The sequence below is a fragment of the Sceloporus occidentalis genome, unplaced genomic scaffold (genome assembly GCF_023333645.1).
Source record: "Sceloporus occidentalis isolate IW3139 unplaced genomic scaffold, rSceOcc1.0.p SCAF_1, whole genome shotgun sequence".
In the NCBI taxonomy this organism is placed as follows: domain Eukaryota; kingdom Metazoa; phylum Chordata; class Lepidosauria; order Squamata; family Phrynosomatidae; genus Sceloporus; species Sceloporus occidentalis.
The window spans coordinates 15290197-15318166 of record NW_028316981.1 but is presented as its reverse complement, the minus strand read 5'-3'; the positions used below and the strand labels follow the sequence as shown (position 1 = coordinate 15318166).

Below are 27970 nucleotides of genomic sequence, written 5' to 3'. Positions count from 1 at the left end.
ATAGGGAAATCTTTGTAAAATATAAAGGAAATCTTTGTTAAAGGGGCTGTTTCCAGGTCAAGTTGAAGGGAGGGGATTATTCCTTCTTACCCACTTTGGAAAATTGAATGAGAAAGATTTTTATAAAAACTTTATTCATATAATAATAATAAAAATAAATAAATAAAAATGGGAAACATTGAATTTAACCCACCAACTTCTAGAAAAAGATGGATGCAGAAGAGAGTGGAAGGTGAGCCCTGATTCCACAGCGATGGGGACAAAAAGAAGAAGGTAAGTAAGTACAGTCAGCCCTCCATATCCATATTTTTCATCCATGGATTCAAGCATCCACAGCTTGAAAATATTAAAAAAATATCATTTCTAAAAAGCAAACTTTGATTTTGCCATTTTATATAAGGATCACAATTTTACTATGCATCACATTTAATGGGACTTAAACAGCCATGGATTTTGGTATCCACAGGGGATCCTGGGACCAAACCCTAGAGGATACCAAGGGCCCACTGTCACTCCAAAGATACACCACACCTCCCTAAGAGTCTTTTCAAGTTGCAGCAGCAAATACAATAAGCCTTGCAAACTACTGGCTTTAACAGCTGACTTTGCATCCCTTTCTGCCTAGACCAGAGCTGCCCAATGCCCCATGAAAACTGGAAACATAAGGCCAGGCTCTGAGATCTGGCAACTCTGGGTTAGAATGTAATGAGTCTTATGTTGGTTCTGAAAGGGCTTTAATGCCAGATTAAAATATGCTTAAATAGAACATATGATGATTATCTAATTTGCACATGGCCTCGCAGGCCCCAGTAGACTGAATGGCAATGGGCAAATGCCTTAAGTAAATATAAATGCAGCCATGCTCTTACTAGATTGCTGGCCTTCATTTTTACAATGAATGCTTTTTAACCAGAAAGTGTTAATCAAACTTGTCCTTCCAAGCATGGCAGGATGTCATCATGCTGAGTGAGTCACGGGAAAGGAAATGCTCTGTCCAAGAGTGCAAAGGAAACGAAAGTAACTCTGCTGTTTGTAAGACAGACATGGCTGGTGCTTCTGCTGTTGCTGATAGGGATCCCATCAAGGATCTCTGTGAGGAAGCCACCTGTTCTGTTTGCCTGGAATATTTCAAGGATCCAGTGAGCACAGAGTGTGGGCACAATTTCTGCCAAGCCTGCCTGACCCAGTGCTGGAAGGAATCTGGCTCTGCGGAGATCTCCTGTCCTCAGTGCAGAGAAAAAGTTTTGCAAAGGAACCTCAGGCCCAATCGGCAGCTGGCTAATGTGGTGGAGATAGCCAAGGAGCTAAGTTTTCAGGGAGGAAGGAGCCAGAAGGCAGAAGAAAAACGGAGAGGCTGCAAGAAGCACCAGGAGCCCTTCAAGCTCTTCTGTACTCACCACAGAGCTCCCATCTGTGTGGTGTGTGACAAGGCAAAGGAGCACAAATATCACAAAGTGATTCCTCTGGATGAGGCCTCGAAAGCATACAAGGTAGGGTGTTGCAGTCTATCTCCACTCCCAATACAGAAGAACAGTTAGTAGTTCAGATCAAAACCTGAGACCTGGGGATGGCCCCTGCCCTTGCCATTCAGTATCATGCCTTAAGTACCAACCACAGTTGTTCACAGTTTGTGGTTCAAAGACACATAAAGAAGATATTTCCTTTTAGAAATTTGGCCAAGGAGTCAAACAGGAATCCCAAGCACCACCTTCTGAGAACACCACTCCAAGAAAGAAAACAGTACCTTCAAGCCCCATTCCAGAGCACAACTCACATGGATACCATGGTTGATGGTATCAAAAGTTGCTCAGAGGTCCAGCAGAACCAACAGAGATACATTTTCCCTGTCTGATTCCCTGCATAGGTCATACCACTAAGGCGACCAAAGCACTTTCTGTCCCATAGCCAGACCTAACCAGACTGACAAGGATCTAGATAATCTGTGTCATCCAGGATCACCTGGCGTTGAGAAGCCACCACATACTCTAGCCCTTTGCCCCAAAATGGAAAGTTGTAGATTTTCCTAGTAGTAGGAATCGAGGGAAGGTTTTTCAGAAGAGGTCTCATCATAGCCTCCTTCAGACATGTTGGGACCCTGGCCTGTTTAGTAAGCCTGGAAGGGCAAGGATCCAGAAAAGATGGGATGTCTCCCACCTCTCCAAGGATCCTGCCCACATCCTCAGGTTGCAGAAATTGAAACATATCCATCCATGCTAGACAAGCAGGAGCCATGGTTACAGTCAAAGGAACTGTATCACCTCTGGCATCTAAGTCAGAGCAAATCCAAGTGATTTTAACTGCAAAATGGTGGGCAAATTTTTCACAATAAACTATTGAGTGGCGTACATTCTCCTCTGCTCCAGATTGCAACAGATCCCTGACCACCTGAAAGAACTCAGCTGAACCGTTCTGTGCAGCTGCAGTAGTTTTAGCCAGAAGGGTCTTTTTTGCCGCCTTTATTGCTCTACCATATGCGTTCATGCAAATTTTAGCTTGTTTCCAGTATTCCAGACAGGATACTTAGGAGCGATCGTGTCAACTGCTCTGGTCATTCCCCCGTTGTTATTAGTCATAATAAATAATGAATGAAGATGTAACAAAGATCATGTAATAGAAACTGACATTATTTTATGTTTGTACCAACTGCTTATTCTTTTTAAATAAATAGAAAAGTAAAAATAAATAAAGGGAGCCTGATCTGAAACCATTCTAAACCTTGATTTAAAAAAATGATCAGGGACTTTCTTTTTCTCCTCAGGATCAGATTTGGAATTTGCTGGAGACTCTGAAGAAGGAAAGAGAGAAGATTTTGGAATCCGAAGCAGAGACAAAACAGGAAAGCCAAAGCTTACTTGTAAGTGGGATTGTTTCTGGGAAGTGAGAAAGGAGTATAGCCTTGAGTGAGAGGTTGGTAAACTCCAGATGCAACGAGGAAATCATTTTTCTTTAAACAAAATCTACCATTTGAAATGACCCAATATCCTTCAGAAAATATTGACGGAAGCCCGTTCCAGTGGGCTTGCAACTCTTTACGAAACACTTTCACTACTGAATATTGATGTTTTCTGTGGCCCTTATCACACGGAGGGTTTTGTAGCTCTGATCTGAAGCCACTGTGGGTCCAACCATGCAAATTCACGTTAAAATATGATGTATTATCTCACATGATTGCTTTCTATGGGCCGTCGTTCTGAGGAGGATCCACAGTCAATTCAAAGTGACTCCTGATTTTTGTGAATTTGGTAACAAGCAAATTCACAAAAATTGTTTCCAAGCTCACTCCGATTTCAATCCAAATGGCTCTGGTGTGGAATGCAACTTTGCTTCCGTCCTGGTACACCCCCCAAAGCAGGGGTAGGCAACCTTTTTGAGCCGGGGGCCGGGTTGCTGTCCCTCAGACAACTCGGGGGGCCGAAGCCGGAGGGGTGGAGCTTCCACCCTCCGGGGGTGGGGGCCACATGCCAGGGGCAGAGCTTCCACCGAAGCCCCGCGGGGAGGAGGCGGCGTGTGCACTCCCTCTCCTCCTCAGTGCCTTTCTGGCCAAACACCCCCAACCTGCATTCCAAAACACACACAACAGCACATTTGGGCATTTCACATGGCTTTACTTAACATGGCCTCTTGCTTATTCCATAACCAAACCCCTTGGATTTAACACTTAGCATGGTTTAACATGGCTATGCATATTGAACATGTCAAGGTGGTTTCACCGTTCTTGCACCAAGTGTACTTCTCAGAAGTGTGTACTTGGTCAAGGGACTTTGGTTTTTCTTCACTGCGCATGAGTTTGTAAAAATCACAGCAATTTACATTGGCCTTCCCTCAGAGGCTTTCTGATATCAGCATCACCATTAAAGAACCAAAAACACACAGAAAAGGCATTTTGGAAAGTCACACTCTCTCGGCTTCAGAAACAGTGCGTGCATGCCTCTGAAGCTGACTCATTTCATCATCATCATCATCATCATCACACTATCATTGTCAAAGCAAGGGAGACTTGTTAGCATTAAAAGCACCCAAAACACACTTTGGAAGGTGACACTCTCTCGGCTTCAGAAACAGTGCGTGCATGCCTCTGAAGCTGACTCATATCATCATCATCACACTATCATTGTCAAAGCAAGGGAGACTTGTTAGCATTAAAAGCACCCAAAACACACTTTGGAGGGTGACACTCTCTCAGCTTCAGAAACAGTGCCTGCATGCCTCTGAAGCTGAGTCATATCATCATCATCATCATCATCATCATCATCACACTATCATTGTCAAAGCAAGGGAGACTTGTTAGCATTAAAAGCACACAAAATAAAATATAAAAAAACCTTGAGGCCTCTGGCCACTCACCACCTCCTCCTGCTCCTCCTGCTGCCCCCACCTCCTCTTCCTCCTTCTGCTGCCCCCTCCCTCCTCTTCCTCCTTCTGCTGCCTCCACCTCCTTTTCTTCCTCTTCCTCCTTCTGCTGCCCCCACCTCCTCTTCCTCCTCCTGCTGCCCCTTCCTCCTCTTCCTCCTTCTGCGTCCCCACATCCTCTTCCTCCTCCTGCTGCCCCCACCTCCTCTTCCTCCTCTTCCTCCCCCACCTCCTCTTCCTCCTTCTGCTGCCCCCACCTCCTCTTCCTCCTCCTCCCCCTCCTCCATGAGCCATGCGGCCTGGGGGCGGGGCGGAGGAGGCAGAGGAGAAGAAGGTGGGCAGCGCGGGGAGGCAGCGCGGGGCCGCCCGGGGAGGGCGGCGCGGGGCTTCCCCCTTTGCCTCCTCTTCCTTCTCCTTCTCTTCCTGCGCGGCCTGGGGGCTGGGCGGAGGAGGCAGAGGAGAAGGAGGTGGGCAGCGCTGGGAGGCAGGGAGGGTGGTGCGGGGCTTCCCCCTTTGCCTCCTCTGCCCTAGGCCATGTGGCCCTCCTCTTCCTCCCCCACATGGTGGGGGAGGAGGAGGAGGAGGGCCGTGCGGCCTGGGGAGGAGGAGGTGGAGGAGGAGGCGGCGGCAGGACCGGGCTGAGGCCAGTCCTGCCGCCTCTGTGGGCTGCATCAGGCCCGTGGGCCAGGGGTTGCCGACCCCTGCCCCAAACCTCCAAGGTCCCACATTTCCTATGATGCTGCGCTGCAATTTTGCTCCTTTTGCTTCCGGTACTACTTCAAGAACGGAGGCTGCTTAATATTTCTATAATAATAATAATAATAATAATAATAATAATAATGGAGAACAAGGCACTGCATAATAATAATAATAATAATAATAATAATAATAATAATAAGTTATTAGTTTGCTGAGGCACCAGAGCTCTCTGGCAGAGAAGACTCAATGCCTCACAACACTACAGTGCCCAGATTTCCATAGCACTGAGCCAGTACAGTTAAAGTGGAGTCAAACTGGATTATTTCCCTAGTGCAGATGCAACCTAAGAGAAGGCAACTGTTACAAAGGGAAGGAGAGTGGATTGGATTCAGGGAGAAGGTACTTTAGAGAAACCGGATCATTTCTGCAATCCTCCAAAATGGGTCTCCTTCATATCCAAAGTATTTTCTTCCAAGTAAACCTGCAGCTTCTACACTGATTATTTTGCAGTGAAAGAAATTTATTATTATTATTGTTATTATTATTATTATGGAAATATTATTATTACTATTAATAAAAATCTTTCACTGCAAAATAATAATAGTAATAATAATATGGCTGGTGATCCATTGAGATGAAGCAGAGGGCATTGTAGGGATAGGTGAAATTCCCTATCATTCATGTGATGCTAGCATTGACGTGAAACTGGAACCAGGAAGTGGCCCCCTTCTTCATCTCGGAAGTGCAAAGGTTCACGATGCTTTCAGACCCCCACTGAGCATGCGCAAGGATCCCAACTGACATTGGTGAATCCGCATAGTATATACTGGTGTGGTAATTTAATGTGCAATTGCTCTGCTTTGACTCAGGAATGACCACAATTTTGTTCTTCACATGTGAATTGACATGGATTTGAATTGACTCTGCTTCCCCTTCACTTCGGATTGGCTCTGGATTGGAGTTTCAGTTTCATGTGTGATAAGGGCCTGTGTGAAAAGACTCAAGACCCTTTCCAAGAGAATGTTGACAATTCCTGTCTTGATTCTCCAAAGAAAGATTTCTTCCTGCCTCTCACTCCTGTGTCTCCTTTATTCTAATTTAGGAGCAAAAAGTAAGAGAGAAGGAAAAGATTGTGGCTGCATTCAGACAAATGCACCAGTTTCTGGGAGAACAAGAGAAGCTTCTTCTGGCCCAGATGGAAGAAGTGGAAAAGGAGATTTCAGCCAAAAGGGAGGAACATCTGGCCAGACTTTCAGAGGAACTCTCCTCTCTCGAGGGTCTCATCCAGAAGATGGAGGAGAAGCATCAGCAGCCAGCAAGTGAACTCCTCCAGGTAAGGCCTGGTCCTGAAGGGACTGGGTGGAGTGTCCTGTTTCCAACTCAAGACTCAACCTTTCCCATACAACTCTGTTCTCCTGGTGTTAGCACAGCTTCCATCCTGTCTAGAATACAGAAGTAATCTCTTACAAACAGCAACATTACTTTTGGGGATGTGGAACCTTGCAACATAAAAACAAGAAGTTATTAGGATTTTATTTGAAAACACTTCCTAAGATTCATAGGACCTTAGAGTTGGAAAGGGCCACAAAGACCAGCTAGTCTAACCTTCTTCCGCAATGCAGGAAAACACAACTGCAGGACTTCTGAAAGATGTCTATTTAGCTCTTATCTAAAAGCCCTCCAAAGGCAGACACCACCCTCCAAGACAGTTCATTTCACTGTTGAACAGCCCTCAAAATAAAGAAATACTTCATGATTTTTAAGCGAAATCTCTTTTCTTGTAGCTTGAAATCATTGGTTTGTACAGTGGATCCTTGTTATACGCTGGGGTTTGGTTCCAAGATCCACCGTGTATAACAAAATCCGTGTATGCTCAAGTCCCATTAAGTATAATGACATAGCAAAATGGTGTCCCTTATAAAAATGGAACATCAAGGTAAATTTATACTTTTTTGGAACATTTTCAAACCGTGTATGCTTGAATCCGTGTATAAAAAATCCGTGTATAAGAAGGGCCGACTGTATTCTAGTCTCTTGACTAGCAGAAAACAAGCTCTGCATGACAGCCTTCCAGAGATTTAAAGCATAGTTATCATATGGGGAAGAGAGCAAGGAAATATTGGAGTTGGGTTTCTCTGTACAAAATAGTTGAAGTCTCTGTTTTTTTGTGGGTTTTTTGGGCTATGTGGCCATGTTCTAGAAGATTTTCTTCCTGACGTTTCGCCAGCATCTGTGGCTGACATCTTTAGAGAATGCTTGCCTGGAAAAAAATGGCTCTATATATGCTGTGTGAGCCTGGGAATGCAGGAGTGATTTGCATGTGTATTGTTCTGTGCTGATGGCCGGCCTCAGTCTGGGAGGCTAATGCAAAAGAGGATTAATGTCTGCTAAGTGATGATCATTACCTACTGTGACTCTGAATGATTTCCTATTTGCATTTGCTGAGTCCTTATTTTGCTATTCCTCAGGACTGGTAGCCAAATTTTGTTCACTTTAAGGGTTTCTTCTTTCCGGTTGAAATTGTCCAGGTGTTTATGGATTTCAGTGGCTTCCCTGTGCATCCTGACATGGTAGTGGTTGGCATGGTCCAGAACTTCAGTGTTTTCAAACAGTATTTTATGCCCAGGATGGTTTGTGGCATGTTCTGCTACTGCTGATTTTTCTGGCCAGCCCAGTCTGCAGTGTCTCTCGTATTCCTTGATTCTTGTTTGCACACAAAGTATACAGAAAACCCACACATACAGACCAATACTTGCACAAGAACTCCAACCGTCACCCAGGACAAGAAGCACAATCAAAACACTGGTAGACTGAGCAAAACGCATCTGCGAACCCCACTTCTTGGAAGATGAACTGAAGCACTTGGACTGGGCTCTACAGGCTAATGGTTATTACAGCTCAGACATCAGAAGGGCTGTCAGGCCCAGGAAAACCCAGAGAAGTGAAGACAAGCAGCCACCCAAAGGGAAGGTATTTTTACCATACATCAAAGGAGTCACAGACAGAATAGACAAAGTGGTGAGGAAGCACAACCTTCAAATGGTTTACAAACCGACGAAGAAAATCCAGCAAATGTTTCGCTCAGCCAAGGACCAGAGAAACCCCCTCACAGCCGCAGGAGTTTACCGCATACCATGCAGCTGCGGACAAGTCTACATAGGGACCACCAAACGCAGTGTGCAAACAAGAATCAAGAAACACAAGAGACACTGCAGACTGGGCCAGCCAGAAAAGTCAGCAGTAGCAAAATAAGGACTCAGCAAATACAAATGGGAAACCATTCAGAGTCAGGGGCTTTCCCAGCAGATAATGATCACCAATTAGCAGACATTAATCCTCTTTTGCATTAGCCTCCCAGCCTGAGGCCGGCCATCAGCACAGAACAATACACATGCAAATCACTCCTGCATTCCCAGGCTCACACAGCATATATAGAGCCATTTTTTCCAGGCAAGCATTCTCTGAAGATGCCAGCCACAGATGCTGGGGAAACATCAGGAAGAAAATCTTCTAGAACATGGCCACAAAGCCCGAAAAACCCACAAAAAAACCATGGATGCTGGCTATGAAAGCCTTCAAGTTCATAGTTGAAGTCTCTCTCTCTCTCTCTCTCTCTCTCTCTCTCTCTCTCTCTCTCTCTCCCCTTTTAAAAACAAGAGATGTGTGAAAATGAGAGAAGCATGGGATCCAGCCAGTTTCTGAATGCATAGTTCAGAGTAGACTAGAATGCTGTGCCAATGTAATTCTCTTGTGGAAGTTTAGCTAGCTGCCCAGAGTAAGGATTAAGGTAATGTTGCTTGTGGCTTTGAGAACTGGGAAGCATGGGCCACAATCAAAATTTATTAGAGTTTATTTTTTTACATGAAATGAAACAGATGATTAAAACAAAGCATCTAAGCTTGGGTTCAATCCATTCTGTCATTTAACCTGCTAAAAAGAAATACAGGTTCTCTGCATCTGCAAGGGATGCATTTCCATATTTTCTGTGAATAGTGAAAATTGTGGATAGTAACAAACTATTGAAATGAACAACTTTCAGCACAAGCATACCATAGAATCTCTCTGGAGGACATAGAAATGTCTAGAGACTACATTTTTCAAGCTACTTTGATATGCTACTTTTGAAGACAGATGAGAGTGGTCTCCATGCAAATGCCTTTCTTGAGTGGTTTCTTTCCTTTGTTTACAGAATATTGGAAGCCTCTTACAGGGGTAAGTTCATCTCCATCCCTCTCCCATAAAAGCGCTGATTTGTCAGTGAGACACATGCCTAGAGAGAAAACCAAGGGGACTCCATCACCGTGAATGTGCCATGAATGAGAAGGGGCTGGAGAACTTTCGCCCATCTGAAAATCTCCTAAGGCCTAGCAGGGAAGGCATTGTGGGGACACTTTGTCACCTTTAATGAAGTTGTTCCCTCTCGTTTTCTTTTCTCTCTCTGTTTTTGCTTCCCTCCCCTTGATTCCAGTGGGACAATAGAATCTGTCAGATCCAACTCTTTTATTCTACTTCCCTCCAGTTTGGGAAGTCTTTTGAGAAGCTGAGAGAGATACTCTGAGAATCCACAGTTTTTCCTGTCACATCCACAAATTGCCTCCTTTTTTCTGTTCTCCAGTACTGGAATCCTTCCTGTGGTTTCTGGGAAAGGCATGTGAAGCTGGATGCCCTCCTCCAACCCACCTCTCTAACCCCTGAGGATGCATCTAGGGGAAATTCCTGGGGCGCTTGGGATGATCTTGCTGGTCACCACAGCTTGGCTGCCCTGAAAGTGTCAAATTAATGTTGTTTTAGTCTTAAAATCTCTATATATTTCTAGAGGTCCTTGTCTATTTGATGAAAAATGTTCCTCTAATAATTAATCATGTTATTGCAAATTCAAATTGTAAAAATACATGTCATAGCAGAATGTACTGTGTGTGACACAGCAGATTTAGGCAAAATGGGTAGTACTGAAATTGGGGGAAATTAAGTCAACCATTCATGTTCCCAATTATACTTCTTTTCTTTTAACAGTTCATGCCTTTTACACATTGAAACATTACAAGAAGAAAGTAAAATGCTTCTCTCATATGACTGTTTAGATTACTTTCTTTAGATGACGAAACTGAGGCTGTTGTGCTTTGAAGATTTCATGAGTCAATGTGACACATTGGAAAAGACCTTGGTAAAGGAAGAGGAAGTAGAAAAACAAAGGGTGGATAGATTCAATCAAGGAACCCATGACCCAAAGTTTCCAAGACCTGACCATGGATCTTGGAGGTCTATTATTCATAGGTTCATCCTAAGTCAAAACTAAGTTGACAGCCAATAACAACAACATATTGCACTTTAGAGATGGTGAGAGAAATGATGGCATCTTCAAAAAAAGGTTCATAAAATCATAGAATCATGGAGTTGAAAGAGACCGCAAGGGCCATCCAGTCCAACCCCCTGCCATGCCAGGTTGGACAGCTAATGTTTGTGGATGCTTCAGCTAAGGGTCCTGCACTGAGTAGGGAGTTGAACTCAATGGCTCATGTGGCCCTTTCCAACATATGATTCTATGGCGCTCTCCAGACCGCCCCAAAGGGGTGGACTGGAGGCACCCAGTTTTCCACTGGAGGGAAGCCGCAGCAGCCAAACTGCACAGCCTCCCTCCAGACTAAAAAGAACCCAGAAAAAACGGGTTCTTTTGGGCACGCAGGGACAATGTCACCATTGGCAGACTGGGACATGTCCAAGACAAAAGCGCGGTGCCCAGCAGTGTGAATGCGGTGCCTCACTTGCGTCATGCACAAGCACCATGTATGGAGGGCGCCACTTAAAGATGGCACTATGCATACTTGTTAGGGTTCCAGAGCATGCAGTTTCAGTTGTGTGTCTTGGGCCTATGTTAGTTTTTCTCTTCTCCAGGTGTGTGAAGGAGGAGTTTGAGAATCCTGTGGCTTTTCCTCCAGCTCTGAAATGGAAGATCTGGGACTTCTGTGATATCAGTCCCTTTCTGGAGGGTGTCATGAAGCAATTCAAAGGTAACAGAGAATATCTGCAGAACTTTTAAATGAGATGTAGTTACATTGGTCTGAAACGGTAAAAGAAAGGCTCCAAGGCATTTGGCAAGTTAGTGCTGGAAAAGAAGTGAGTTGAATGATATTCCAAACAACATACTATTACCTTAGGACTTTATTACATGGGAAGAAAGCACCACCTCCTGTGAATAAATGACCATTAATCCCGTGAATATCCCACAATAGCAGGATTGTTTTAAAATGATGTCACATGATGCCGGCATTATCCTGACATTATCCCATGAATAAAGCGGCAAAATTGCACTGCTTTTCATTCACTGCAAAATACCGTGCATTTAATGTGGCATGATTTTTCCCCTTTATTCACTGGATAATGCCAGGATAATGACAACATCATTTGAAAACAAATGTTTGCAGAGTCTGGCGGGGAAAATATCTTTCTCACTGCCAGAGCAACGGGTTTGTGGAGTCACGCAGGGCTTGGCAGCTGCCTGGGAAGGAGGGAAGGTGGCTGGAAGAATCCCAGTCTGCTTAATCTGGTAAAAGCCACTACATCTTCTCATGAAAGTGAAAGAAATTGGAAACTTATGCTTGAATGTTTTATTGCATAGCAAGGGTGATGAAGCAAGGAGCAATAAACACAAGACCACCATTTGGAACCCAAAAGGCTACAAATTTATTGTTTACAGATGACAAACATTGATTGGCCCAAAGCATGAGTCTGGATAATGGCATTGACCAACACACCTGTTGATTGATGAACCCCAGCCCAGTCCGGTGCCAGACACATGGGGTGACAGGAGATCGCTGGCGAGGACCCAGCATGTTCTCTGTCACTGGGGAATGCTGGCAAGGGGTTTGCCCCCACTCGACGACCCCTCTCCAGGCCCAACAACCCCGGGTCCTCAGGGGACCTCTGTACTTGACCAATGCTCCTCCAGCACTGGTGAACCATTTCCCAGACCCTTGACTAAGGAAAAGGAATCATAGAATCGTAGAATCGTAGAGTTGGAAGAGACCACTAGGGCCATCCAGTCCAACCCCCTGCCATGCAGGAAATCCAAATCAAAGCATCCCTGACAGATGGCCATCCAGCCTATGTTTAAAGACCTCCAAGGAAGGAGACTCTATCACCCTCCGAGGGAGTGCATTCCACTGTCGAACAGCCCTTACTGTCAGGAAGTTCCTCCTAATGTTGAGGTGGAATCTCTTTTCCTGTAGCTTGCATCCATTGTTCCGGGTCCTGTTCTCTGGAGCAGCAGAAAACAAGCTTGCTCCCTCTTCAACATGACTTCCTTTCAAATATTTAAACAGGGCTATCATATCACCTCTTAACCTTCTTTTCTCCAGGCTAAACATCCCCAGCTCCCTAAGTCGTTCCTCATAGGGCATGGTTTCCAGACCCTTCACCATTTTTGTCGCCCTCCTTTGGACACGCTCCAGTTTCTCAATGTCCTTTCTGAATTGTGGCGCCCAGAACTGGACACAATATTCTAGGTGGGGCCTGACCAAAGCAGAATACAGTGGCACTATTACTTCTCTTGATCTAGACACTATACTTTTATTGATGCAGCCTAAAATTGCATTGGCCTTTTTAGCTGCCGCATCACACTGTTCACTCATGTTCAACTTGTTGGTCTACTTGGACTCCTAGATCCCTTTCACACGTAGTTTCATTCAGCCAGGTGTCACCCATCTTATATCTGTGCATTTTATTTTTCCGCCCTAAGTGCAATACCTTACATTTCTCCGTGTTGAATTTCATTTTGTTAGCTTTGGCCCAGCTTTCTAGTCTATTCAGGTCATTTTGAATCTTGATCCTGTCCTCTGGGGTATTAGCTATTCCTCCTAATTTGGTGTCATCTGCAAATTTGATAAGTATGCTCCCAATTCTGTCATCCAGGTCATTGATAAAGATCTTGAATAGCACTGGGCCCAGGACAGAGCCCTGTGGGACCCCACTGGTCACTTCTCTCCAGGATGAAAAGGAGCCATTGTTGAGCACCCTTTGGGTTCGGCCGGTCAACCAGTTACAGATCCATTTAACAGTTCCTTTGTCTAGCCCACATTTTACAAGCTTGTTTGCAAGAATGTCATGGGAAACCTTGTCAAAGGCCTTACTGAAATCAAGATATACTATATCCACAGCATTCCCTTCATCTACCAAGCTGGTAATTTTATCAAAGAAAGAGATTAGATTTGTCTGGCATGACTTGTTTCTCTGAAACCCATGTTGAGTTTTTGTGATTATGGAATTGCCATCTAGATGTTCACAGACTCTCTGTTTAATTATCTGCTCTAGAATCTTTCCTGGGATTGATGTCAGACTAACTGGACGATAATTGTTGGGATCCTCTTTTTTCCCCTTTTTGAAGATGAGGACAACGTTTGCCCTCCTCCAGTCTGCTGGGATCTCTCCTGTTCTCCAGGAGTTTTCAAATATGATTGCCAATGGCTCCGATATTACATTTGCCAGTTCTTTTAATACCCTTGGATGGAATTCATCTGGTCCCGGAGACTTAAATTCATTTAGATTAACAAGGTGTTCCTCTACTATCTCTTTACTTATTTCTGTGCTGAAATTCCCCTATTCTGTCATCTGCTCCATTATCCTCAGGTTGAGCACCCTTTTCCTTTTCTGAGAAGACCAAGGCAAAGAAGGTGTTGAGTAATTCTGCCTTTTCTCTGTCCCCTGTTAACATTTTGCCATCCTCTTGACGCAGTGGCCCTACCATTTCCTTCTTCTTACTTTTGCTGCAGACATATCCAAAAAAGCCCTTTTTGTTGTCTTTAACCTCTCTAGCAAGCTTGAGTTCATTCTGCGCTTTAGCTTTTCTGACTTTACCCCTGCACATGCCTGCTATTTCTTTGAATTCCTTTTTCGTGATTTCCCCCTTTTTCCATTTCTTACACATGTTCCGTTTCAAACTTAACTCGGTTGAAAGTTAATTAGTCATCCATCCTGGTTTCTTGAGACACCTCCCGTTTTTCTTCCTCACTGGAACTGTTTTAATTTGTGCCTTCAGTATCTCCCTTTTGAGAAAGTCCCATCCGTCCTGAACTCCTTTATCTTTTAGTATTTCTGACCATGGAATCGCCCTCAATACTTCTCTAAGTTTACTGAAATCCGCTCTCCTAAAGTCTAGAACGTGTGTTTGACTATGCCTGGCTTCTCCTTTCCACTGTATTACAAACACCAGGAAAACATGGTCACTTCCACCTAATGATCCCACCACTTGCACCCCATTAACCAAGTCATCCTTGTTGGTTAGGATCAGATCTAAAATAGCTGACCCCCTTGTTGCCTCTTCCACCTTTTGGACCATGAAATTGTCTTCCAGGCAAGTGAGGAATTTGCTAGACCTTGAGGATTTTGCTGAGTTTGACTTCCAGCAAATATCAGGATAGTTGAAGTCACCCATCACTACTACATCTCTCTTTTCTGACTGTGTGGTCATCTGTTCTAGAAAGATATCATCCAATTCCTCAGTCTGACTTGGGGGTCTGTAGTAGACTCCCACCGTAACACCCTTGTTGTTTCCCTCCCCTTTGATTCTTATCCAGATGCTCTCCACCTGGCTTCCATGACTGATGTCCTGGATCTCTTCACTGGTCTAAATATCTCTGACATATAGTGCTATTCCTCCTCCTTTCCTGTTTGGCCTATTTCTCTTGAAAAGGTGATACCCCTCTATTTCCACATTCCAATCATGAGACTCATCCCACCAGGTTTCAATGATGCCTATTATATCATATTTGCTTTGTTGTACTAGGAGTTCGAGTTCATCTTGCTTATTTCCCATGCTCTGCATTAGTGTAGAGACATCACAGACCATGGGTCCCTTTTACTTGCTGCCTGTGCAAGTTTTTTTGCCTCCCACTGTTGGGTCCTTGCACTTTTTTTCTTGTTTCCTCTATGTCAGTTTGACTATTTTCGCCATCCTTTTCGCCTTCCTTAATATTGTCTCCCTTCCCCTTGGAACTCAGTTTAAAGCCCTCCTGATCAAGTTCTTGAGACTGTTAGCAAAGACATTTCTTCCAACTGGCGTGAGATGCAACCCGTCCGTTGCAAGAAGTCCCTCCTCATGGAACCGCAGCCCATGATCAAAGAATCCAAATCCTTCTCGGCGGCACCATCTGCGGAGCCAGTTGTTCACATTTGCTATTTTCCTCTCCCTTCCTGGACCATGCCCTTCGACTGGCAGAAGAGATGAGATGACAACCTGTACATCCATTCCTTTCAGCTTTCTACCAAGCGCCTCGTAATCCCTTTTGATGTCCTGAAGGCTGTGTCTTGCAGTATCATTAGTTCCCACGTGGACCAAAAGGAAGGGGTATTTGTCAGTAGGCTTGACCAGTCTTGTCAGTCTCTCTGTCACATCACGGATCTTTGCACCTGGAAGACAACACACCTCTCGAGACATCTTGTCAGGCCTACAAATCACTGCTTCTGTACCCCTCAGCAAGGAGTCCCCCACTATGACCACACGCCTCCTCCGAGGCTTAGCAGTGACTGTTCCCTCGGGTGGGACTCTCAGGCTCCCCTGCTCTGTCCCAGAAGTCTGTCCATGCTGCTCTTCTTCATCCTCCTTGATAAGGGAAAGAGCTTCGAATCGATTCTCTAGCTGCAAGCTCCCCGAACAATTCCTTCTTGGCTTACTTCTCTTTGTGACATTCCTCCAGCTGTCTGCCTCCTGTGTATGTGAAGTGACCTCTTCCACCCTAGCATCTTCCTCTGTGTGGTACTCATCCAAGATTGTTAGTTCTGTTGTGTCCAGGAAATCCTCATGTTCCCTAATATGCTGAAGTGTAGCTACTCTGGACTCCAGCTGCTGCACTTTCTCCTCCAAGAGTGCTACCAACTTGCACTTGGTGCATGTGAAGTTCTCCACTTCTGTAGGCATGAAGAGAAACATCCCACAAGAGTTGCAGGTGACTGCAGCAGATCCCTCGTTGTCCATACTGCAAAGTCTTTAGTAATAAATATAACAGTCAATCTACTGGGAATACCTGGCTGCTATCTTACACTTAAAGGCAAGGTTCTGTTTCAATATCTGATTCTAACCTGATGCCACTTGAGTAGAATTGTTGAGTTAAAGAAAATTAAAATTAGGCGCGCGGCTCTGGAAGGTGGTATATAAAGCTAGTCTGCTAGCTCCGCCCCCTTGTGACTCACAGATGTGACTCACAGAAGCTCCGCCCCTTCAGCAACAAGCACACGGTCTCAATATGGCTGCCCAGCTGCTCCTCTCCTTCTCCTCTCTCTGGCCGGACTGTAGGAAGGACTATAGTTTCTTAGTAAAAAATATTGATAAGAAAGAAGTTGTTCTTTGGCTGGAACAAATTAGATGGTGGAAACTTTACCTACAAGAAAGAAAGATAGAAGATTGATATTATAGAAAAAGCAAAATAATTTGTAGAAAAAACAAGAAAGAACTAGGAATCATGCAGAGAAAGTAAGGAAAGGGAAAATGCAGGGAAAAATGAAGATCCGGAAGAAGCAGTAGCAACATATCAAGAGGAGGACTTGGAAGAGTCAGACAGAATTAGAGAAACAAGAAGAAATGATAAGAAAGATCAGAAAGAACAAAGTTCATTGGTCTCAGATGCTTCAGAGAAAATAAAAAGAGTACTAAACATCTGCCCTTGGGAGGGAAATTTAAAGGGAGTGGGTGGGAGAGCCTTGGGATTGTAATTGTCTAGTTTAACATGCTAATCATTGTAATGGTTTAGTTTATTATATGAATTAGGGAGGGAAAGAGAGAGAAAAGGAAAGAAAAAGCAAACAATCCCTGCTGAAATCCCTCTTCTACGCTATCATTAAAGGGGTAGAAGCCTTGTACTTTCTCTCGCCTGGCAACTTTATTGAGCAGCAATTCCAAAGGAAGAGAGGGTGTCTGTGGGTCCATGTGCTTGTATGTGTGACCTATGACTGGTCCAAGGGTTAGGGAATCTGACATTTCAAGACAGCTTTCCTTCGTGGAAATACTCATATGATACAGCATTTTTATAAAGCAATCTTAACTATGGAGCATTCAAACATACCAAGCAATGGTAGAGGCAGGGTTGACTTCCCCTGTCCTTTCTCTCCTTCCACTATGAACAAGGCAGGACTGGCCCATTCAGTCTTTTTTTTTTTTTTTTACACTCCTTTTTATATGCACACCCAAAGTTTCTACTGACATACTGCCATGGAAACTGCTCACTGCACATTGAACATTGAACACTGTAGCCTATTGTGCATTGATTGTCCCTGCATGGTTGTAGATTGTGCATCAATACAACAGTGCAAATTGGTTATGGATGTGTTACAATTCTCTAATGGTGCAACGTGAATGAGGCATAATTCTGTGAGGGTAATGGTAGGCTAGATCGTTTGGATGTAGGATCTCAGCTGTACTGTCTATATTGTTTCCACCTGGATTTTGTATCCCCCATGTTGTGCTGAGTCTCTCTTTCTCTTTCTAGGCACTCTGAAATCTGGACTTCAACAGAAAAAAGGTAAAAAAAATTGGGAAGTGTCTGATCAAGATTCAAATGCACAGAAAACATGAAGTCTCTACTAGTGATTCAGTGGAATTTATCCATTCTTCCTTGGGGATTTGAATGACGCCACTGAGTTATGTACATGCTCCATCCCCGTCTCTCTAATATTTGAGTTGTTTGAGAATATGCCTCATGAAGCCCTTTATAGCACAAGAATCAAAGACATATACCCCTGGGTTTATGGGGAAATGTTACTGAGTTTTCTTACTAGGATATTAGTCGCTTGCCCCCAACTCAAATGGAGCAGTCTTGTGACATCCTGAAGCAAAGAGTCTGGAGCAGCAGTTTCTGGCTGCTTCCCAGTTTTCCCTAGTCCAACCATCTCATCTTTATCCCTCCTCCCAGGAGAGGGGTTTACTCTCCCAATCAATTTCCTTCCCTCCCGCTCTGATCTGAGCTGCCCCCATTTTCCCCATGCCTTCCTAGATTGAATCTATCCATCCCTATCCCTCATATAGCAGTCTTCCTCTTTTACAGAGCAGTCTTAGGTCACATTAATGCTGTCAAGTTGCTTTGACTTATGGAGACCCTATGAATAGGATATCCCTAAGTAATTCTGTTATCAACAGACCTTCCTGGCTCTTGCAAACTCAGAGCTGTGGCTTCATTTAAATCCTCTGTGTGTGTTTTGTGTGTTGTGTGCCTTCAAGTAATCTCTGACTTATGGTGGCCCTAAGGCAAACTTATAATGGGGTTTTCTTGGCAAGATTTGTTCAGAGGTTTGCCATTGCCTTCCCCTGAGGTCACTCAGTGGGTTTCATGGCCGAGCCAGAAATCGAACTCTGGCCTCCAGAGTCATAGTCCAACACACAAACCACTAAGCCAGGGGTAGGCAACCTTTTTGAGCCGGGGGCTGGGTTGCTGTCCCTCAGGCGACTGGGGGGGCCGAAGCTGGGGGGGTGGAGCTTCCACCCTCTGGGGGCGGGGCCGCATGCTGGGGGTGGAGCTTCCACCCTCCGGGGGAAGGAGCCACATGCCGGGGGCGGAGCTTCCACCCTCCGGGGGCCAGGCCTCCTCATCTTTGCCGGCCCCTAACGGGGCCCCAGGCCCCGTCAGAGGGCAGCAAAAAAGCCGGTGGGGGCCGCCAGCACTGGAGGCCTCCTCTTTGCTGGTCCTTTTTCCGTCGCTGGGGCCTCCCAAGAGGTCTCCGGTGGCGGCAGCGGGCCTCTAGGAGGCCCTTTTGCCATTGCTGGGGCCCTCTTGGAGGGCCCCAGCGAAGGCAACCGGCCTCCCAGAGGCCCCCTGCCGCTGCCGGGGCCCTCTTCGAATCCAAATGTTTATCTAAGTGTGATTCTACCACACCATTAAAGTCTCCTAGTAGGCACCAATTTACATAGTTGTATTACCTTCTCTTCTTCTTTAATTCTTTACAAAATGTATATTTTTCATCAACCAGGGCATATACAGTATACCATTTTAGCACCATACTGTATTTATTTCTTCAATTACATGCCCACCTTTATTATCTGATAAAATTAGTTTTGGCATCAAGTTTGATTTCACATACATTAACCAACCCAATTTCATTAACTCTGTTCCAAAGGTGCACCTAGATTTGTGTGATTTAATAAATGTTTCTGTAATCTGAATTTTCTGGAGACATATCTGCATTAATATTTTTTTGAGATAATTGAAAATTTATTCTCCTATATTTCACTGCATTTAACATTTGTTAATTATTTACTCTCATCATTTTCCTTCCCAGATCTCCGCCACTGCTTTGTTTTTGCTGCTTCTTCTCTCTTCTTTTGCTCAGTCAGAGATGCTCTCAAGTCCAATAGGCCTTATTCTTCTTGTTCCTTCCTCTCGCTTCCTTTTTTCAATATTCTTCTCTTCAACAGTTCTTCTGGGCCTTCATCATCCTGTATGGTATTGTAATTTGGTGGCACCCAGTGCATCTAAGGAAGTAGATTTAAGTCTAGGAAAGGCCATGCTGCCAACTTCTTTCTCTCAGTGAGTCTCAAAGGTGCAGCAAGATCTCTTTACATACTGATCTTACAGACTAACAGGGCTATAGCTTTGAATTCTACCAGTGTAGTATGGGAAGAGGTTAATAGGGGGGAATACCATGAGTTAGTGCACCAGTGTCACCAACCCTAGTGATGCCACTAGACATGTTTACACTTCCTCTTGCATGTCTCTTGTTCTCTTCTCCTACATGATGTTCTGCCTTACTATCTATGCCAGGGGTGGGAAACTGTGGAAGGCTGGGGGGAACGCATTGGCACCCCAGGAGACCTTGGAGGGCCACACACCCCACTCCACCTGCTCCTTAACTTTGAGGCAATTCATTTAATTGCAAAATTTCATTTTGACCTTGAGGACCCTAGGGGCTTTCCAAATATAGTCCTCCCTCCATTTTTGCATACTTCACACCTGTGGTCTCGGTCCTTCGTGGACTGGCAAGTGGTGAGGCTTAAAATGGTGCGCGTGGCCATTCAAGCCAACGAGGTTTGAACATGTGCGAAATTCCATTTTTGTCGGGGGTGGTAGTTCTGGAACAGATTCCCCATGAAAATGGAGGGACAATTGTATAGTGGAAAAACACTCTGTACCTACTACCCAGAGTTTATTTTCTTTCCTCTTTTGCACCTAGCCAATTTTTTTATGTCATTTTCTTCTAGTTTGGTCAATTTTTTTTGTTTAACATCCATGTTTTGTCTGAGTTCATTTTAAGGCCTGCATATTTCCTAAAGATTTTAATTTTGCTCCCTGGAGACCCCCTATTAAAAAAATGCTTGTTCCAAAAGTGGAACAATATTTTTTGCTCTGAAATAAAGTATTTAGGCATATGGCTTACAAGTCAAAATATTGATTTATTTAATACCAATTATAGATTAACTTGGCAAGAAATTCAAAAAGATTTATAATGTTGGAACAAATTGAAATTATCTTTATTGAGAAGAATTAGGTAATAAAATGAAGGTGTTACCTAAATTTATTCATTTATTTTGAATTCACCAATAACTGATAGAGAAACCCCTTTTACAGAATGGAACAGAGAAATAAGAAAATTCTTGTGGCAAGGAAAACAAGCTAGAATTAAATGGAGTATATTAAAGGAAAAGAAACAAAGGGGAGGATGTACACTGCCCGATTTAAAATTATGTTACCATGCGTGGGTGATGTTGTGGATCCAAGATTGGATAAAATTAAAGAATAAAAAACTGTTGAACTTGAAAGGAGAACATTTAAATTTTGGCTTTCATGCTTTTCTTTGGCAAGATTAAAGATTAAAGTGAAGAAAGACTTTGATAACCACTTAACTAGGCGAGCTTTATTGAAATTTGGAAACAAATTAAAGATAATTTTTATTTGAAAATACCAAAGTGGCACACTGAGAGCTTTTTTTTATTTTAAAGGGCAGACACAGGAGTTTGGTTAACATATAAAAATCTATTAATCAAAGATAAAAATGGAAATTTTAATTTAAAATCAAGAGAAGAACTATACAATGACAACATAAAGATACAGTGGCTTCGATATCTCCAACTTAACAGGAAGAAGTACCCTGAATATTTTGCAAATGAAGGGTTTGAAGAAAATTTGAATGGGATGAATAAAATTCTCTGGGGAAAAGATAAAGGAAAAATTTCTAAAATATACAGTTTATTATTATCAAGGAAATTGGAAACTGAACTAATAAAAGAACCTATGACAAGATGAGCACAAGATTTCGGACACAAGATTTCAGACATACAGTTTCCCTTGAGATGTGGGGGAAAGGCATGGATAAGGACTAATAAGTTCACAGCTTCACAAGATTTGAAAGAATTTCCTTAAAGTTGCTAACAGATGGTACCTCATGCCACAGAAATTAAATAAAATTTACAAATTGGGAAATAGTAAATGCTGGAAATGCCAGTCAGCAATGGGATCCATGCTACGTATGTGATGGACATATGAAAAAGTAAAGAAATTCTGGAGAAGTATACATATAGAAATAATGCAGATATTTAACATTCCATTTATCGCATGTATGGAATTTTATTTACTAAATATGATAGCTATCTTACCGAAAGACAAACGAAATTAGGGAAGATAGTGTTTTATTTTAAAATGGCAGCTAGAACAATTCTAGCAAAATATTGGAAACAAGAAGATGTACAACAAGTTGAGGAATATATATGAAATGAGAGAAATGGAGATACTAACAAAGATGATTAAAGAAAATCCAAGAACTAATATAGCAAAGGAATGGACGTCTGTATCAATGTATTGGAAAGAAATGTGGAGAATAAATATGGAAATCATTCAGAAATATGGAAAACATGGTATAAGGATAGGGAAAATTAATTAATAAAATGTTAAAGGTGTAATTTATTATTGACACCTCTATTGCTACTGATACCAAAATTGTTTGATACCATCACCCCCCTGTACCCCCTCCTCTAGAGGAAGATTTGTTTCTTCCGCTAATCTGCCCGAAATTTTCATGTATTCCTATTGGATAGTTTTAAATTCTTTGATGCTTACTCTTTTTTTAATGAGTCGATCATTGTTTTTATGATTAGGGGGAGGGTTGGGGTCTTGGGGGTTTTTTAATTGTAATTTTTAATTGTTTGATGTTTTATTTATACTGTTGGAATCTGCTTTGATTCCTTCAGAAAAAAGCAGAATACAAATAAATGTTGTTATTTTGTTATTATTATTATTATTAATGTTTTAGATCAGGGCTGCCCAACTTGGAAGGAGGCAGGGGCCGAAATTAAGGTCGGCTAGGTTGTTCGAGACGCCAACAGTTTAGGGCAGTGAAATGTAGGACATTCAAGCAAAATGGAGGACATGACCAAATAAAAGCTGGAAGCATATAAATGTAAATCCATACTTCTTAGCCATGTTCAAAATGGAGGATGTTGTGGAAGGCCGAGAGGGGGACATGTCCGAGAAAAATAGGAAAAGTCTGGTCACCCTACTAAGGGGCAGGCATCCCCTCACTCACTACCTCCTTTCCTTGCATCTTTCCTTCCTCCATCCTTCCTTCTTTATTTTCTTGCTTCTCTCTTTCCTCCCTTCCTCCTTTCTTCCTTTCCCTGCTCCCTCCCTCCCTCCCTCCCTCCTTTCTCTTTCTTTCTTTCTTCCCTCCCTTTTTTCTTAATACCTTGTTTCTTTCTTTATTCTCTTACTCCTTTCCCTGCTTCCTTCTTCCCTTCCTCCCTTCTTTTTCTTTCTTTTCTTCCTTCTACCCCCCTCCCTCCCTTCTTTCTTTCATTCTTCACTTCTTCACTTCCTTGATTCTTTCTTTCCTCCCTTCATTCCTCCTTTCTTTCTTTCTAGAGCACGAGGAGGAGGAGAAAGCATGGCGGCCTCCTCCACTCCCATTCACTCCCCAGTGAAGACTCCAGGCCCCTTAACTTAATGGGCCAACCCCTGCCCTCTCTTGCTCTCCCTCTGCCCTCCTGGCTCTACTCTGCTGCTTGCCCTGCAAAAAGCTGCTCCCTCTGGGCCTGCCTGGCCAAAGGGGTGAGAAGACCTGTAAGCCTGCTCCCAGCAAAAGCTCCCCTGGGAAGCAGAGGCAAACTCTGGGGGAAGAAGAGTCAATTGCTCCCATCCTCCAAACCCCCCTGCTATCAGTAGAGGACTCTGGGAGCCGGGACCTCCTCCTCCTCCTCCTGCCTATTTGGCCCTGGGCCTCCAGAAATCCTTTGGTGGGCCGCATGCACATTGAGCAAGATTTACAGGGCAGTGAAAACAAATTATTCACGTAAACAAACGTATTATTTTTAAGCCTTCAAGTTTGCCGTTTTGCTAATAAGATATATATAGACTGATAATAGAATGAGTCTTTAGGAATTTGAAATATTAAATTACAAGATAGACAAGAAGAACAAGATAAGAAAAAAAAAAAGGAAATTCTTTGATATGAGGTTGTTTGAAATATATGATGTAAGAGCAAAGTTCTGGGATAGTAAGATTTTGAAAAAAATGTTTATGTAGATTGATTAGGAAAAGGAAGTTATAGGAAGAAAGAAGAACATGTAATTAAGCAGAGGGTAAGTTGAAATATTATATGCTGATGAAAATCAATAAAACAATTTTTGATAGGGGGCCCCAAGGGATTAAAAAATGGCCCTGAGAGCCATAGGTGACACTTTGCCCACCCATTACTCCTTTGTTTATCTAAAAGTAAACCTAAACCATACAGCTATGCTGCCCTTAGTGACCAGGATTATTATTATTATTATTAATTATTATTATTTATATACCGCTATTCCATAGATCACAGCGGTGTACAAAAGTTGATAAAACAGTTAAAAAACATCATAAACCCCCAACACCCCCCCCCACAATATTACAATATAAAAACATAATACAAAATAACAACAACACCCCCTACAAATGGCTGAGGAGATAGAATACATCAAACATTGCCAAGGGGAAAAGAGTAACAGGAAGGCTCATGGGGGAAAAGCCTGGCGGAATAGGTGGGTCTTCAAATTCCTTTTAAAAGCATCAAGGGAGGTGGAAGTACGGAGCTCGTTGGGGAGAGAGTTCCAGAGCTGTGGAGCTGAAACAGAAAAAGCCCTCCGAGAAGATACATAACTAGCATCTGGAACTCTTAAAAGATGTCTCTCACCCGACCTGAGAATGTGGGGTGGATTGTATGAGGATAATGGGAGGGTATCCATACAAAGGGGATGGTGGGGGTGAGGAGTCTGTTTGGACTCCTGCTCCTAGCTAGAGTTTAGAAAAGTCCATATTGGAGGACTATCACTTCCAGAATCCCTCAACAGTCACAGCCACTGGCCCTGTGTAGTCCAGAATGTAATGTTCTCACGCTCTGCTCATATGAATATTCATTGGCCAAGTGGGGATTCGAACTATAGACTCAGAGCTGTGGTCCAATGCTCAAGCCACTATGCCATTACCTTAGGACTGGATAATTGAAGCATGTGATAGAGTAGAAAATAGACAAATAATAATAATAATAATGAGACCAGAATCCAAGTCCTGAAAGGAGAGCATGACAGCTCTCTAGATCTGTGGGAAGCTTTTCCTGTCACTTGATTAGATTTAGGTACTGAAGCCTGTCTCTCAGTTGATGTCACTTTCTTTTTCTTCCTCTGCTTCCATCCCCAAAACAGCAAAGGTGACTCTGGATCCAGAGACAGCACATCCTTGTCTCATCTTGCCTGAGGATCATCGAACTGTGACATATAGAGAGAAACCTCAAGATCTTCCTGACAATCCGAAGAGATTCGACATATGCCCTTTTGTGCTGGGCTGCGAGGGATTCACAGGAGGCAGGCATTTTTGGGAAGTTATTATAGGAAGTGAGGGGGGATGGGCTGTGGGAGTGGCCAGGAAATCTGTGGAAAGAAAGGGCTCCTTCCCCTGTACTCCCAAGGATGGGATCTGGGGCATAGGGAAGTGGGCAAATGCATACAGAGCCTATGATCTCTCTGATGAACTTGTTCTGACCCGGAAGGAGGAGCTCAAGGGGATCCGGGTGACCTTGAACTGTGAAGGGGGCCGGGTGGCCTTTTACAATGCAGACACCGCAGACCTGATCTTTGAATTCCCTCCAGCCTCCTTCTCAGGAGAGACCCTCCTCCCCTCTTTTTATGTGTATGAAACCCACCTGACACTGTCTCCATAAGGCTAGAGACCAGTCTCCAAAAACCCACAGCACGAGAGGAGCTTTATCCTCCATAATCTGGATCTGTTTCTTATTTCTGCTCTCTTGCTGGATCCTCTCTGCTCTCTCTGCTCGCTCTCTCTCTCTCTCAAGCTGTGAGTTGACATATTAGCTAAAAACAGATTGATGCATTAGTTAAAAACGGCTCTTGTGTGAATTATGAGTCCATTCTCCATGGAGCAGGTCAATGCTCAGCCCTGAGTGCTTGGCTCATGCATAAGTCCTCCTTCAATTTGGAAAGGACAGCAAGAAATAAAAGATGCAAACCAAAGTTCAGTCCATAATTCCAGTTGCTAGAGTTCAGTAGTAAGTGGGCAGCCTGTCTCTTTGCCCCCTTTGCCTGGCTTTTTCCAGGGATGTAAGCTGGACTTGGCTGTGAGGCTTTGGATTCTTGTACCTTATCTTTGTGTCCTTTTTTATCTTTTAGTTGTTTTGTTTCTCTAAGTTGTAGGGGTTTTCTAAAATTATTATTATTATTATTTCTATTATTTGTTATTATACTTAAATTCACTTTCCCTTTTCACCTTTTACCTTCTAGTCTTTTTCTTATTGTAATTCATTTTCCCTTTTTCCCTTTCTTCTCTTTTACTTCTGTTTTGTTTTGACTTATTGAGTCGATCTTTTCCTTCTCTTTTCTTTCTTCCTCTCTTCTTTTATCCTTTTCACCTTTCTTCTCCCTTTCTTCCATCCTTTCCTTAATTCTCGCTTTCCGCCCTTATTTCTTCTTCTGTTCTCCCCCTTGTCTTTCCCTTACCCTTAATTAATTCTAAAAATTATTTTCTCTTTTAATTAAATTTTTCACAGGGTATGTAGAAACAGAGTATTGCCTCCTATATTTTTTTATCCTTAATTATTGCTTTTCTTTGCTTTTTAGTCTTCTTTCCTACTTTTTTCTCACCTCCTCTTTCCCTTCCTTCCTCTTCTATTCTTTTTGATATTCTTTTGAACAGCCCCTCCTTTTTTATTCTTCTCTTCTATTTTACCTCTAAGCTCTCTCCTTTTTTTCTCTCCCTCCTTTACTTCCTTTATTCTATCTCTCTCTCTACCTTCTATTAATTTGGGTTTATTACTCAAGTCTTGCTTCTTTGTAAAATTCTTTATTTACCCCAACTGCAATGAAAACCAGGTGCAGCCAATTGTTGTGTTCCTTATCTTATCTTACTCTACTTGTTTCTTGTAGGATCCTGACTGGTTGTATCTTGAAGGCCAGTTATATGGAAATTGTTTATTGTTATGAAATTGTTGACTTGATTCTGGGGAGAAGTATAAACACAAAACAGTAAACAATCCATTACCCTCCCCTTTTTATCCCCTCCTTTCATCCCAGATTTTAAAAAATCTAAATATATAAAATAGATCCCCCTTACTATGTCCCCCTGCTCCCCTTTGGTGAGTCTTTTTTTTTCATTTTTACACTAACTCACATTCCAATCTTCTGTTTATCCCACTATTTTTCGTTTATTTCTTTTGTTAGTTATTTTCCTTTGTCTTCAATATAATATCTCTCTTTACAGTCTTTTTCTAAGTTCTCTGCTTTTCTCCTTCTGCTACTTTTATAAAGTGTTTGGTTTAAATTATAGACCCAGATCTTTGAAAAAAGTCTTTGAAGGGGGAACAAAATCCCAAATGTAGTCCCAAATCTTAGGGGGAAGAAATCCCAATTCTTGGAATAAATGTGGAAAAATGTAAAAGCCAAAGACTGTCCTAGGTCCCAAGGACAAGTTGGTATTGAATAAATCAAACAGTTTTCCCACCATGTATGAGTCCAGTTTGTTTCCAACTTTATACTGTTTTTTTCTTTCCTTACTTTTCCCTCATTTATATTTCCAATTTTTTTTATTTTAATATGAAAAACCATTGCAATACATACCACAGTACCTACAAAAAAACCCCAATACATTTACACAAACACTATACATGTTCTACATACAAATACGCTAACAAATAAAGAGCAAGTTGTATCGTTCTTGTAAAAAGACTAATACTTCCTGATTAGTCATACCTAATTTGTTCAAATAGATAATTCAGCTACTTCTTTTTATATAACATAACAATAATAATGGTATTAAGAATTCTTCTTACATGGATTATTGTATATATCTCTAATTAGCTTCATGACTATTTACAAGAAAGATGTTTTGCTAAATCTATATCAGCATTATATCCCAACATCAGCTGCCGAGAGAACTTAAAGTACTTGAAAGCTTAAACTTATACACACACACATATATACATGTACAACATACCACTGTTATACTACAAAATATTCCAGGATAAATAGTCCTGGATATATTTCCAAATTTTTTAAGTTAAAGGGGGTGCTCTTTTAACCAAGGCAGTATTCATCCATTAAGATAGGAAGCTTTGTTTTTGTCCTTTTCCTTTGGTGTTTTCTTTAATTTGTTTGCTTTAAGTAAACCAAATAGAATTTTATTTATTTATTTATACCCCGCCCTTCAGCCCTATTATTATTTTTAATTAGACGGTTCCCTGACCTCAGGCTTACAACCTAAAAAGACAGGATACAAAAGGAGAAGGGAATGGCGGTGGGGAAGGGATCAGGTCTAGCAGTTCTTCTCTCCCTCTGAGGCCTGGACCAAGGCAGATGGACCGGAGGGAGGGCTCTGCTTCTTCATCGAGGCCAGGCCCAATGGAGCTGGGCCTGCATCTCTCCCTCCACGGCCGGATGGCACCAGATGAACTTTAATTATAAAGAATTTTAATATAGAAA

The 27970-nt window shown here is 42.7% G+C and overlaps 1 protein-coding gene across 1 annotated transcript; it reads left to right on the top strand.

Annotated features, from left to right (window-relative positions):
* The first annotated feature begins 1016 nt into the window (after positions 1-1016).
* LOC149320908 (E3 ubiquitin-protein ligase TRIM7-like) lies at positions 1017-27170 on the top strand. Its single transcript, XM_089505369.1, has 7 exons — positions 1017-1490; positions 2759-2854; positions 6152-6382; positions 9239-9261; positions 10942-11057; positions 17523-17555; positions 24686-27170. Exons 1-7 carry the CDS (start codon positions 1044-1046, stop codon positions 25198-25200), a joined length of 1461 nt encoding a protein of 486 aa, XP_089361495.1. The 5' UTR covers positions 1017-1043; the 3' UTR covers positions 25201-27170.
* The last annotated feature ends 800 nt before the right edge of the window (positions 27171-27970 follow it).

Coding starts and splice junctions, on each gene's coding strand:
- LOC149320908 (XM_089505369.1), top strand. CDS start 1,044: ATGGCTGGTGCTTCTGCTGTTGCTGATAGGGATCCCATCAAGGATCTC. Junction 6,383..9,238: donor CAGCAAGTGAACTCCTCCAG/GTAAGGCCTGGT, acceptor CTTTGTTTACAG/AATATTGGAAGCCTCTTACA. Junction 11,058..17,522: donor TGTCATGAAGCAATTCAAAG/GTAACAGAGAAT, acceptor TTCTCTTTCTAG/GCACTCTGAAATCTGGACTT.